Here is a 12,367-nt window from a genome sequence, read left to right on the forward strand (position 1 = left end):
GCACTCCTGTCCCTGCTGGCAGTCTCCGTGCTTGTCCCAGCTAATTCTCAAGCATTTCATCTGCTTCACCGCTCCAGCCTGGCCTACTTTCCCCGGCTCTGGGCTCTGCAAAAGTAGTGGGTTTTCCATCAGCAGAGGTGTTCAGACTTGGGCCATGTGACCTCTGTGGGGGAAGCAGCAGAGGAGATTTATAAATGGAAAGAGGGACTAGAATAGATGACTTTTCACATCTCTTTCAGGTCCAGCCCACAGGGTCTGTGACTCTGTGCCTGGGTGACCGAGATGTAGCCCAGATCCCCACCCCAGCTCCGGCTCCTGTATGGTCCTTCAGAGAAAACACAGTTGAGTTCAAATCCCATGACACAACTTAAAAGCTGCCTTACCCTAGATTAGTGAGCATGTCCCACTCAGCTTCAGGTTCTTAACATAGAAAACAGGGGTAACACTGACCGCAGGGAATTGTGGGGTCAACGACAGCGCATGCCTAACTTTTATTTATGTATATTCTTGCCCAATCACAAGCAGAAAGGGGTTTGAAGCTCCTTAACAAATAAACACACAAATAACAACGACAACAAAAACTGAGCAACTACATACCAGACGATTAAAAGAATGGAAAAATTATCTCATCCCAGCTCCCCCACTTGCTGGCTGTGTGACCTTGGGCAAGTTGTTTCACCTCTCTGAGCCTCAGCTTCCGCATTTGTAAAATGAGATAATAGTAGTACCTGCCCCCATTGGGATATTATAGAATTAAATAAAGTAATATGGAAGAATATTTAGCACAATGCCTGGCATATAGTAAATAGTCAATACATTTTAGCAATTATTAATATTATGTAATCTCATTTTTTTGTTTATAAAAAAGTAACCTGGGTACAGCTGAGCCACTTTGAGGACAACCTCAAATCACTATTGAATTAGAAAGAAACACCAGTTCCTCCCCTCCCCCCACAGCAACAAAAAAATTGAAAGGCAATTTAAAGGGCTTTTTTTTTTTTTTAATTTATTTTTGTCTGCGTTGGGTCTTTGATGCTGTGCGCAGGCTTTCTCTAGTTGCGGCAAGCGGGGGCTACTTTTCATTGTGGTGCGTGGGCTTCTCGTTGCGGTGGCTTCTCTTGTTGCGGAGCACGGACTCTAGGAGAGCAGGCTTCAGTAGTTGTGGCACACGGGCTCAGTAGTTGTGGCGCATGGGTTCAGTAGTTGTGGCACATGGGCTCAGTAGTTGTGGCGCATGGGCTCAGTAGTTGTGGCACACTGGCTTAGTTGCTCCATGGCATGTGGGGGTCTTCCCAGCCCAGGGCTCGAACCCGTGTCCCCTTCATTGGCAGGTGGATTCTTAACCACTGCGCCATCAGGGAAGTCCAAAAGGCAATTTAAATATTTATTCAATTCTTTTGAAAATGTTAAAGGTGATTTTATTCATAATCTCAAAAAACTTCTTAACATTCCTTTTCCTCTTTCTGTTTCTTTTTCTTGTCTTCCCTCCCACCCTCTGCAGACAGCCTCCAAATCTGTATCCTGAGTCCTTGAAATGCTCTCTCAAAGCTCAGGCTGCACTGCTCTTACCTCCTTGCCCCCTGCTTCAGCCTCTCCCATCTTTTCCCACCCAGCAACCTCTGCCCTTTCCCTCTTAGCTTGTTTCCTTCCCTTCCCTCCTCCTGTTACTCAGATCCACAGAATAAAACCAGGCTGAAGCTACCTGAACTACAGAGTTTTCTTCCTCAAAGGCAGGGAGGAAAGGAGGCTATGAACAGGTGAATAATGTAATGTTCTTCCTCTCACAAAACAGACATACATCTGTTAATACAGCTAAATGCAGAATCTCATCAAGGAGTTAACAGTGGTTGATGTTTGAGGAGTAGGATTATGGGGGACTTTTTCCCTATTGTATTCATTTCCATATTGTTTACACTATTTTACAGTGAGCACATATTAATTGCACTTGAAATCAGGGAAAATAGCAGAAAGAGTAAAGCAAAAGCAGGGATAATGTGAGTATCCAAAATATATTCCACTGGTCCTGTATTTAAATCATGCAAAGTGCCAACTATGGGGCCCAGCACACACTTGATAAATAGCAGCTATTGTTAGTCAAGACCTAATGGACCTCCAGCCCCTCATGGAAACTCAAACTGCCCAATTGAATCAGAGTAGCTGGTGGCCCAAGGAGAAAGGGATCAGGCTGCGACATGCCGGTCCCCAGCCCCACCCCAGGCAAACTCTCTGCAGGGTTGCAGAAATAGTCTGATTGGGTCTGACAAGTTCTGCTTGCTCCTCCCGGACCAGCCTCCTAACGGGCTCTTTCTGATGCTTACCTGATTATATCCTCCTAGGCTGGCGGGTGGATGTGTGTGATGGGGGAGTCTGTTCCTGGAGAGTCTGGTGATGCCCCCAGGAGCTCTAGACTATAGCTTCAGTTCAATTATGGAAGACAAAACAAAATAAAAAATTAAATAGTTCTCATAATGAGTCTCATCCTGTCTGCAGGCCATGGGCTGTCCAATTTGTCCAGACTCTCTCTGACTTGGTACATGGCATCAGCAACCCCCCACTCCCCCCAAAAATCAGTCAACCACTAAGGATTCTTTGGGTACCTACTGTATGCTAGACATTACTGAATGTCTACTCTGTACAAGATGATGACAGAGGCAAAGCAGAGGAAGAAGAATACCAATAATAACGGTTGCCATTTATTGAAGGCCTATGAAATGTAAGATTCTCCACAAATTCGGGAGGATTCTTCTTGGACCTTGGTGAGTCCTGAGGCTGGGATGGCTAGAAATCACAACTAGACTCAAATGCCAGGTACCTCTGAGGCCCTCACTCTCCATGGCCTGGCCAGTCAGAACCCTCGGTCACAGTGACTGGCCAAGGAATGGATACATGTCTCAGTAAGAGCCAATGAGACTTGGTTTGAGGAATGTTGTTGGAACTGTTGAGGCAAGAGTCCCTGTTTCTGTTGCAGCTGCTGAGAGACTAGGATGCCTGGCTGGTGCTGCTGGCAGCCACCCTGTGATCATGAGGAGAGAGTCTGCCAGAGGACAAGGCCAGCAGAGAGGGAAACAGTCTTGACAGACCAAGAGAATGACACTGAATCCTGACAATCATCTGAGCTCCTCAATGCAGCCATGACTAAAGCTAGCTCTACCCCTGTACTTTTCAGTTTAAGGGAGTTTTTCTGCCAGTTTGAGCCCAGATGCTCTGACTGCTGTGCCCAGAAACCTGAGTATTTGGAGGAAGCACCCTCACCATCCAGTCTATAGGAGCCTGACAAGGGAAACATGTTTCCTTCCACACAACCACCCAGGTTTCTGTCAGAGAGCACAGCAAGTCCACAAATGTCAACAGAAGCAGCATGATGCCAGCAAAGGACCAAATCCTCTTAGACTGGCTGTGCCACCTTGGGGAAGTCACTTTCCCTCTCTGAACATTAATTTTCCTCACCTGTAACATGGGGCTGGGGTGGGAATCATAGCATCTATAGAATAGAATTGTTCCTAGAAGGCTGTTTGGTGGAGGTGAGCTCTGAGGATCCTCAAGGAGCTGGAGGTTAGGGTCAGAGTTAGCAGCAAACCTTCTCACTGTTCTCCCCTGAGCAGCATAAGACCAGGGCCTGTCTCTCCCAGGCAGCCTGGTGGAATGGAAGAGACCGAGCCATAGCACTAGGAGTCCTTCATTCTAGTCCTGGTTCTGCTGCCAGCCCAGGGAGTGGCTCTGGGCAAGCCCCTCCCCTGCCAATGTGCCCCCTTCAGAGGTGAGAAAGCCACGCCCTTTCTCCTCTTTTCTTCATAGAGTCAGGATCACATCATGTTCACTGTTGTATCCCCAATACTCAGCCCGGTTCCTGCCTCGTTGATAGAGTATTCCAGAATGCCCATCGTGTGAGTGAATAAAATGTGGTCAGGATGCCTGACCTTTCTTTTCTTTTTTTTGGAACATGTTGTTATAGTATAACATATACAGAAAAAAATGCACAGATCCTAAGGCGTCTTCACAAACTGAACACAGCCCTGTCCCCAGTCCTTCCATCCCAAAACCACCTTACCAGCAGCCGGAAGTTCCCCTGTTGCCCCCTTTCCAGTCATTCCCTCCCCAAAGGCAACACTGGCCAGACTTCTGACAGTATCGAAGTGCTTTGAACTTCATATAAATGGAGAAACGCTTAACATTTTCCTGTGGTTCATAGCTTACAGAGGGCCCACGTGTACATTAACTCATTAAATCTTCACATCAGTACTGGGGGGTAGGCAGGAATTACAAATCCTATTTTACAGAGGAGAAAACTGAGGCTCAGAGAGGAGAAGGGAATCCCCCAGAATCACACCGCTGGCAAGTGGAAAGCTAGGATAACTGGTTCCATTTTCGTGTCTCCCTGGATTTCAGAATGTCCCTCCAGGCATCAGGAATGGTCACGAATCTGAAACCAGGAATAGTCAGGAATCTGAAACAGTCCAGGCCTGGGCAGCTGAGGGTATAAGCTACCAGTCCTCCAGGATGGAAAGAGGGTCTGGGCATCCAAGTCCAGAGAAGTTCTGGTCACCTTTTGGGCAGGGCCCACCCCTCATTTCTAGTCTGTGGCACTCAACAAGCTTTGTAAATGCTGACAAGTGGCCTCTTCCCTGTCTCCCTCCCTCCACACTGGAGAATTCAGAGGGCTGTTGAATGGAAACAGGGAGAGTTATTTCCACAGCTCCCTCCCTGCCCTCCAGGTGGCCACACACACTGCCCAGGAGCAGATGGTCCCTTTGTAACCTTGCACTGTGTGCCCAGACCCCTCCTCTGCATGCTCAGAATCACTCTGGGCCAGCTCCTGACCACAGTGGCTGGCAGTAGATGCCCTGTCTTCCAGAATCCACCTCTGTCACCCGTGACTGGTAGGCAAGATTCCCCAGGTCTTTCCTTCTGGCCTCATGAACTCCTATACATCCTTCAAAGCCCAAACACCATCTCCTCTGGAATGTCTTTGTCTCTCCTAAACATCCACTTATCATGGTCCCTGCATATTAGTTTCTCTTTCTCAACACAACATAGAGATAATCACAAAGTCACATAAACAAAACACACATTTTCACCTCACCCACAATCTTTCTCTCTCTCTTTTTTGCAAACTGGGCTACACACACAGTTGTACCAAATAACAGCCTTGCCCCTCTCATGTGCACATGCTACACCACAACACCAGAGGGGTTTGGGCTCCACTTGTTTACAGCAGGGACACAAAGTCTCTTTCTACCACATCAACGTGCATGCAAAACAGGCCCCAAAAGCACAGATCACACATTCATACAAATACACAGACACACACCTCTTTCACTCAGGCAGTTACACAACCACATGTAGAGACAGTTTCTCCTCTGACATACAAACGTAAAGGCATAGAGAAACATCCATCCTTCTCTCTGCTTCCCTTCTACCTTCTCTCAACCCTCTCACTCTTACACACACACACACACACACACACACACACACACACACACGGAAGCAGGCAGTAACAAACTCCCAAAATAGTCAGTCTCTGCCTTTCCGTCACACATAAACAAACAGGCACGCGGGATCCATCCCCCCTCCGCTTTTTCTGTCTCCTCCTCCCCTCTTACACACACACACACACACACACCCCACATAAACACACACACGAAGCTGCAGCACGCTGGGTCACACTCCTTGCTGGCGCCAGGAAGGAGACAAAGGTCGCCGAGGCTCCCGGCGCCGCGCACCTGACACAGCTGAGCCGCTCCCCGGGCTCCGCCAGCCCCGAGCCGGTCTCGGCGAGGTCTGGACCCCGTACCCTGAAGCCGGAGACCCAGCCCGTTTCTGCCCTCGGGGGTCAGCACGCCACCTCGGCCCCGGCCCCAGTCCCAGCGCGCAGAGGGTTAAGACGCGGGCGCGGGCGGGGCAGGCGGTCCCCGGGCGTGATTGGCTGAGCTGCCCGGGCCCCGCGCCCCGCCATTGGCCCCTCGGCGGGCCCGCCTCCTGGGACTCGGCGCCGGTGCCGCGCTTAGCCTCGGGGCCCCAGCGCGCCGCCGCGGCAGGCAGCCGCGGCGTCCGAGGTGTGCGGCCGGGAACTGGTAGTGGGGCCCGGGGAGCAGCGCGGGGCCGGAGCGAAGCGCGCGAGCTATGGTGAGTGCTGCGCCCGGCCCGCCTTGACGGTCCCCCGCGGCGGCGCCGGAGTGGGACTCGGGGCCCGCCCGGCTCGCGGGGGCTGGGCGCAGGCAGCAGCCCTGGGAGGGCGTGGAGTCGGGGGGCGCGCGGGCAGGGCTCGGCTCGCCTGGCGGCGCCGCGCTCGGTCCCGTCGGGGGCGGCCGCGCCGAGTTTGGTTCTGGGCGGCTGGACCCGGCCGGGTTTGGAGGTCTTGGGGTGGCCGATTCGGTTCGGGGTCCCTTGGTGCGGTTCTGGGCTGGGGCGTCCGGAAATCCCTGGACCCGGCTGGGCTTGGAGACCCTCGGCTGGTTCCGTAATGGGGTCGGGGGCAATCTGAAGAGGCTGTATTCGGGCCTCTGAGGTGGTTCCGGGGCTCGACTTGGGGCATCGTGGGTGGCGGCGCCGAGCGCATTCATAAGACTAGGTTGGGCGCCCTGGGACTGTGAATCCAGTATTCCCCTAGGGGCTTGAGAGTGGAGGCTGGGCAGCCAGGTTGCGGCTGTCAGAGTCCAGGGGCCACTTGGGGACCCTAGGCCCAGCGATCTGGTCTCCCCAGCATCTCCCGGTAATGGGTCTTCAGAGGAGGGGGTTGCTGAGACCAAGCACTGACTTGGATGGGCAGTGGTACCGGGGAGAAGGGAGCTGGGCATGGGGATTTCAGGGGGGTTTCTGAAGCCTTAGGAGAGAAACCCATTTGGTCGGGCCGGAGTTGTTGAGGCTGTGTTAGAGAGGAGGGTTGTCTCTGGAAGGAAAGCTAAGACCTTTCAATATCTCTCTGGGGCCCAGTGATCACGTCTCCATCTTGGGGGCCAAGGCCACCTACTTCTCTGTGGCTTCTTTCCCCAAGGACAGGCCCCTCTGATTCTCTAGTCCAGTTCTGTACCCTGCGGAGTGGATACAGGTCACCACGTAGGGCCTGAGGAGGGCACGTGCCAGTGATGGTGGCTGCCAGTCCTGGGGATGCAGCCACCTCCACTTCTCCGTGGCAATGGTGCCAAGCCTGTGGGGGCCCGGGTGGGGGCAGGATGGGATCCCCTGTAGACTGACGAGTCCCCCCAGGGGCTCCCCAGGACCAGCCCCTACTCTGCCCAGGGCTGGAGTGCCCTTACAACATCCCTTTCATCTTCCCTCCAAGCCAGTCCCCTCTTTTCTCGCTCCACGAGTGTCCGCCTCCCCTGTACCACCTGCCTCTCCGGAGTCAGTAGTAATGCAGGTATGGCTTGACTCTGCACCCAAAGGTGCTTAGAGACCATCTTGGATCCAGCCCACCTCGTAGATCAGGAACCTGCCCCTGGATTGCTCTGCTTGGACTCCCCGCGGACGGCACTTGATTTAAGGTCTCAGTATATGGGAAATAAAAGGGGTGTCGTTGAGGTTGAGGTCATATCATCCACTTTGCCTCCAAGCCCACCCTGACCTAAGTTACTCAGAAAGAGAACTGTTTTCTCCTTAAATATCAGTAAAGAAAGAGAGGTCACCTTGCGTTGGTGACACTTTTCAGAGCCTTACAACCTAAGAAGCCTCCCAGCCTGTCAGAGGGGCCCCTGGCTTTGGCATCAAACAGATTTGGATTTGAATTCTAGTTCCTCTACTTCCCCAGAGGGACAAATTACGTCATCACCTCCCAGTATCAGTTTCCTCATCTGTGAAGCGAGATGATGGGTCTTATCTCACAGGGATGGTGTACAGATTCAGTGAGATAACCCAGTGAGAGTGCTTTGCTCAAATACAGCTAACTTTCCTTTCTTGTACAACCGTAAGCTCAAGGTGGGAAGTTCTGCCTGACATCTAACCTATTTGCTAAGTCTGGAAGAAGGATTAAAATTCATCATGTTGTGGGGAGAAGGGAAGAGTGATACTTAGAGAACGGGTCATTGGCTTATCTTTTAACAAAGATTTATTGAACACTTACTATATGCCAAGCGCTGTCTAGGGAGGGAAAAACAGTCGTAAACACTGTGTCAGGAGAGCTTCCACCAGTTCATAAATGTCCACGCGATCCTCAGGCTAGGTGGCATATCTTTAGGAGAGGTAGAGAGATCCTGCCAGGTGAGGGCTCCCTTCTGTATGGAGAGGTGAGAGAAAGCTTCACCCAGCAGGTGGCATCTGAGTTGGAAAGAACATCCCAGCTAGGGGAACCTGTGTGAGCAGGGGACCAGAGGTGTGGGAGTACGGGAGAGGCCTGAATGGGGCTTGCCTGACACCTGGGCATCGGAGAGGCAGGAGAGAGGAGAGAGAGTGGGCAAGGGATGCTGATGGGGCTGGATGGCTGGAGGCTTAGGCAGACCGAGGAGCCAGAACTCCACTGTGGACTGTTGGTCCACTGCATGTGGGTGCAGAGGAGGCTGATGTCAGGCCTCCTTGGCCCCCGTCATTTTGGTTTCCCCTAAACCCTAGTCCCTGTGCTCATTCCTGAGGTGGGGGTGATTCAGGGCCGCTAGAGTGTTTATTCCTTGGATCTTCTGCTCCATGGGTTTTAAACAATTCAGCGTTCCCTCCATCGTTGCCAAGTTTCCCCTGGCCCCTGGGTTCCTAGTGGGGCTCCTTTGGAGAGTGTGTGGGCTGTTTCCTGTTGTCCTGGCTCAAGCTCCCTGATGGTTCCAAGCTCCCCACCCAGGTCTCTAACCCCTTGGCGGGGAGTCAGCACTGTTCTCAGAGACCTCAGGTAGACCCCCCCAGTGCAGGCTTGACATGAGGGTTCTCAGGAGGCACAGCAGCAGGCACAGAGGGGTGAAGGAGATTGCCCAGGGTCACACAGCAAGATAGCGCCAGAGCAGGCACAGACCTCCTAGATGTTTGGAGGGTTACCAGATGGACAGGTTGGGGGAAGGAGGCCCAACCCGGCATTGCCAGTCCACTCTTGTGGCGCCTTGAGAATGTTCCTTTACATTCCAAACTAGGGGCCGAGCACAAAGCCACAGCTAAGGGTTGGGAATCATCTTTACCGTAAGTGGCTGAGTTGAGGACAGGTCCAGCTCCTAGGTTTGAATACTGGTTATACCACCAACTTGCTGCGTGACTTTGCATCAGTTATTCCCTCTTTCTACACCTCCTTTCCTACCAAATGGGGCAGATCTGCTCCTTCTGTAAGATACAATGTAGAAATGCTTCATTGCCTATTAAGCACTTGAGGGAAAAAGTATTATTAATTAAAGGTGGGAGGCCAGCCACATCCCCCCTGAACCAGTCTGTAGGGGGTTCCCGGAACACAGAAGTACCTTTCCCGTTGTGGCCAGAGCCTGTGCTCATAACTGGGTTATTGCTAACATTTTAGTAAATAGGCATGTTGTTAACTTTTGTTAAAGAATAAGTACATTGTTTCCCAGACAGAACTGGAGAGACCAGGAGAGCAGCAGGATTTGAGGAGTAAGAGGGCTACAGGGTGGATTCAGCAGAAAGTTTCAGGCGTCAGCCAAGACATAAGCAGGTTGGCTAAAGTCCACACTTCGATGACAGCGAGGGAGGAACCATCAGCAAATGTTTACGACTTTTCGTTCCCCTCAGTTTTTTCTTTTTGGTTGACTAGCTAAGCACCTCGCCCCCGTCAGAGTGCTGCATTCATTCATTCATTCGTTCATTCATTCATTCACCAAACAAGTATGCGTGGCATAATGCCAGGAGCTGGGGCTGTGGGTGGTGTGAACGAGACGGGTAGGTCTGTCTTCCACAGTCTGGTGGGCAGGCAGATATGGAGCAGGAAATTACCAGTGTGATTTCTGTTACCAAGGAGACTTGCAGGGTGCCGAGGAACAGATAGGGCAACCTGGCCTGGGGATCAGAAGAGGCTCCCTGAGGACGTGACATTAAGGTTGTAGCCTAAAGAATGAACATTCTAGGCAGAGGGAGCAGTAAGTGGGAGATGGGACAAAACATGGTGCACTCGGGAGTTAATTCAGTTGCAGGCTGGGAGGTGGCCCCGGGGCAGGCGCACGCAGGGAGGGCCAGGTTAAGAATTCGGGGCTCGATCCTAAGGGCAGTGAGAGGAGTGATGTGGTCAGGTCTGCGTTTTGAGATGATGGTACAGGCTGCTTTCTGGAGAATGGGTAGGAGGGGTGAGGCTGGAGGCTGGGAGACCATTTAGGAGGCTGCCAGAGTGGCCCTAGGAGAGATGACAGTACTCTGGACACCAGTCACTGCCCCATCCACCCCACCCCACATCCCCATCATGCTGCCCAGAATGGGCAGTGAGGAGAGGAGGGAGCTGTGGCCACAGAGGTCCCACAGCCCTGTGGACACTGACCTTTCTCTTCTCATGCTTTCATGCAGATAACTAGCGGGGCTCCTGGCCTCCAAGAACTTTGACCTAAAAGAGAGAAAGGTGAAGCTTCAGAATGGCTCTGAAACAAGGTAGAAAACAGGGATGCAGCTCCAGAGTCACCCTGGCCATGGAGGTGTATCAGGGAAGTCTTCCCAGAGGAGGCGGCATCTGAGCTGCTTCATATGGCAACAGTTAGTGGAATGGAATGCTTCCTAGGAGCCAAGCTTTGGAGACATGACAACAAGGAGATACTCTTCTGTCCTTAAAGAGTTATAGTCTGGGGGGCAAAGTTTAATGAGCAAGCAACACTGACTGAACCCCACTGCCAGTGAGAGGTGCTGGGGGTCTAGGCCCTGAGGGTTCTGCCCTTTCCCCAGCGGCCCTGAGGATGGGGTGCCTGGGATATCCGCTGGCCTGTCTCAGCTCGCTGACAAGCCTCAGAATGGCTCCCTCCTCCCCACAGGCTCCTGGAGAGGTGGGCGGTGGGGGGCGGTTTACCGACAGGGGAGATGGAAACAGAGGAACAAGTTTCTGGAGAACATTCAGGAAATTAGCTGAGGGAGGACCCAATGTCAGGGCCCAGAGATAGGGAGGTAGGCCTGGCTGCTAGATCTTCTTAAAACCTCGAATGCTTGTGTTAAAAGGGGATTTGTAACCATCTAATTCAACGTCCCCGTTTTACAGGAGGGAAGACTGAGGGGTACAATGAGCCTCTACCATGTGCCTGGCACTTAAATGTAACCCTTTTGACTGTCACACCAACCACAGGAAGTAGGTTCATCCCCATTACAGAGCTGTGAAAGCTGGTGCCCAACGGCCACTTAGGGAATTAGGAGCTGGAACTGGGCAGCGGCCTCCTGATTCCTCAAGATTCTGGCTTCAGTCCCAAACTACCACTCAATTTAGCAGAAACTTCCTTCCTGGGAAAGCCCCCTGAGGACCTGGATGGGACTCCTGGGCAGTGGCCAGAGGCATTGGGAGCTGATTGGGGCCAGGCTGAAATACTGATTATCTTTCACCTTTGCACAGCACTTGACAGTGAAGTCCTCTCCTCCCCACTCACCAACTGTCCTTGAGTCCCACTGCCGGTCAGTGGCAGAGCTAGGACTTCAACCCAGGCCTGTGCTTCCCCGCCCAGACCCCCAGCTCCCCAGCTCCCGGCATTGCCCCAGGGGCCCTGGCCCACGTCTCCAGTGGCCCCTGACTGGAGATGTCCCAAGCTTCCTGACCACATGCCCCCGTGAGTGTGAGCCTGACACATAAGCCTCGCCTTCCCTGGGCTCCTCCCCACAAGCTCCTTTGCCTCCTTGGCTGTAGGCAGGAGCGGGGCGGGTGGCAGCCAGGAGGAGTAGGGTTACAAGTGTAAACACCGTCATGTCAATATTTACCTCTGCCTGGAACCAGAGCCTCTGCCTCCCACACGCTGCCCCTCTGGGTGCACAAGGCCTGCTCCAGGCCGCTCTGGTCACTGAAGGCAAGGCCAAGGGTGGAGATACATGTAGCTTCCAGCCCAGCTCTGCCTCTATCTTTCCGTGTGGCCCTGAGCAAGACACTCTCCCTTCCTGAGCCTTAGTTTTCCCATCTGTAAAATGACATGGCTGGGATAGACCGATTCAAGGGGCCTTTTCAGCTGTGACCTGTAGGATCACAAGCGTAATACTCTGGTTCAGAGCACAGGCGTGAAGTTGGCCAGACGAGGGTTGCATCCCAGCTCTGCCGTTTCCTCACTGTGAGATTGTGGGCAAGTCAGTTAACCCCTTTGAGCTTCGTTTCTCCGTCTGTAAAATGAGATCCTAACATACCTGTTTTGGAGGGTCGTTGGTGAGGGTTAACGAGATGATGCATTAATGCGCATGGCTTTTGGCACAGGGTAAGAACTGAGTGATGGTGGTGGTGGCCGTTACTCCAGAGAAACATTTTATGATTCTCTGAATCCAGACGCTGGGTTGCGTCACTTGGGGACTG

General features: G+C 52.6%; 1 protein-coding gene and 1 long non-coding RNA gene across 2 annotated transcripts in view; one reads left to right on the forward strand and one right to left on the reverse strand.

Moving 5' to 3' along the window:
• Window positions 1–1,020: 1,020 nt before the first annotated feature.
• Window positions 1,021–5,882, reverse strand: LOC115863250 (uncharacterized). The gene is made up of 3 exons (XR_004043479.2): window positions 5,721–5,882; window positions 2,319–2,414; window positions 1,021–1,346 (listed from the first exon to the last, which is right to left on the reverse strand). It is a non-coding gene; the product is annotated as an uncharacterized lncRNA (long non-coding RNA).
• Window positions 5,883–5,998: 116 nt separating this feature from the next.
• The window catches only part of ECE1 (endothelin converting enzyme 1), a 115,189-nt gene continuing 108,820 nt past the window's right edge, over window positions 5,999–12,367 (forward strand). Inside the window, exon 1 of the mRNA XM_060309997.1 lies at window positions 5,999–6,123. Within this exon, the coding sequence (XP_060165980.1) occupies window positions 6,121–6,123 (3 nt within the window). The 5' untranslated portion in view covers window positions 5,999–6,120. The remainder of the gene's footprint in view (window positions 6,124–12,367) is intronic.

This window comes from Globicephala melas, chromosome 1, assembly GCF_963455315.2.
Source record: "Globicephala melas chromosome 1, mGloMel1.2, whole genome shotgun sequence".
Lineage (NCBI taxonomy): Eukaryota > Metazoa > Chordata > Mammalia > Artiodactyla > Delphinidae > Globicephala > Globicephala melas.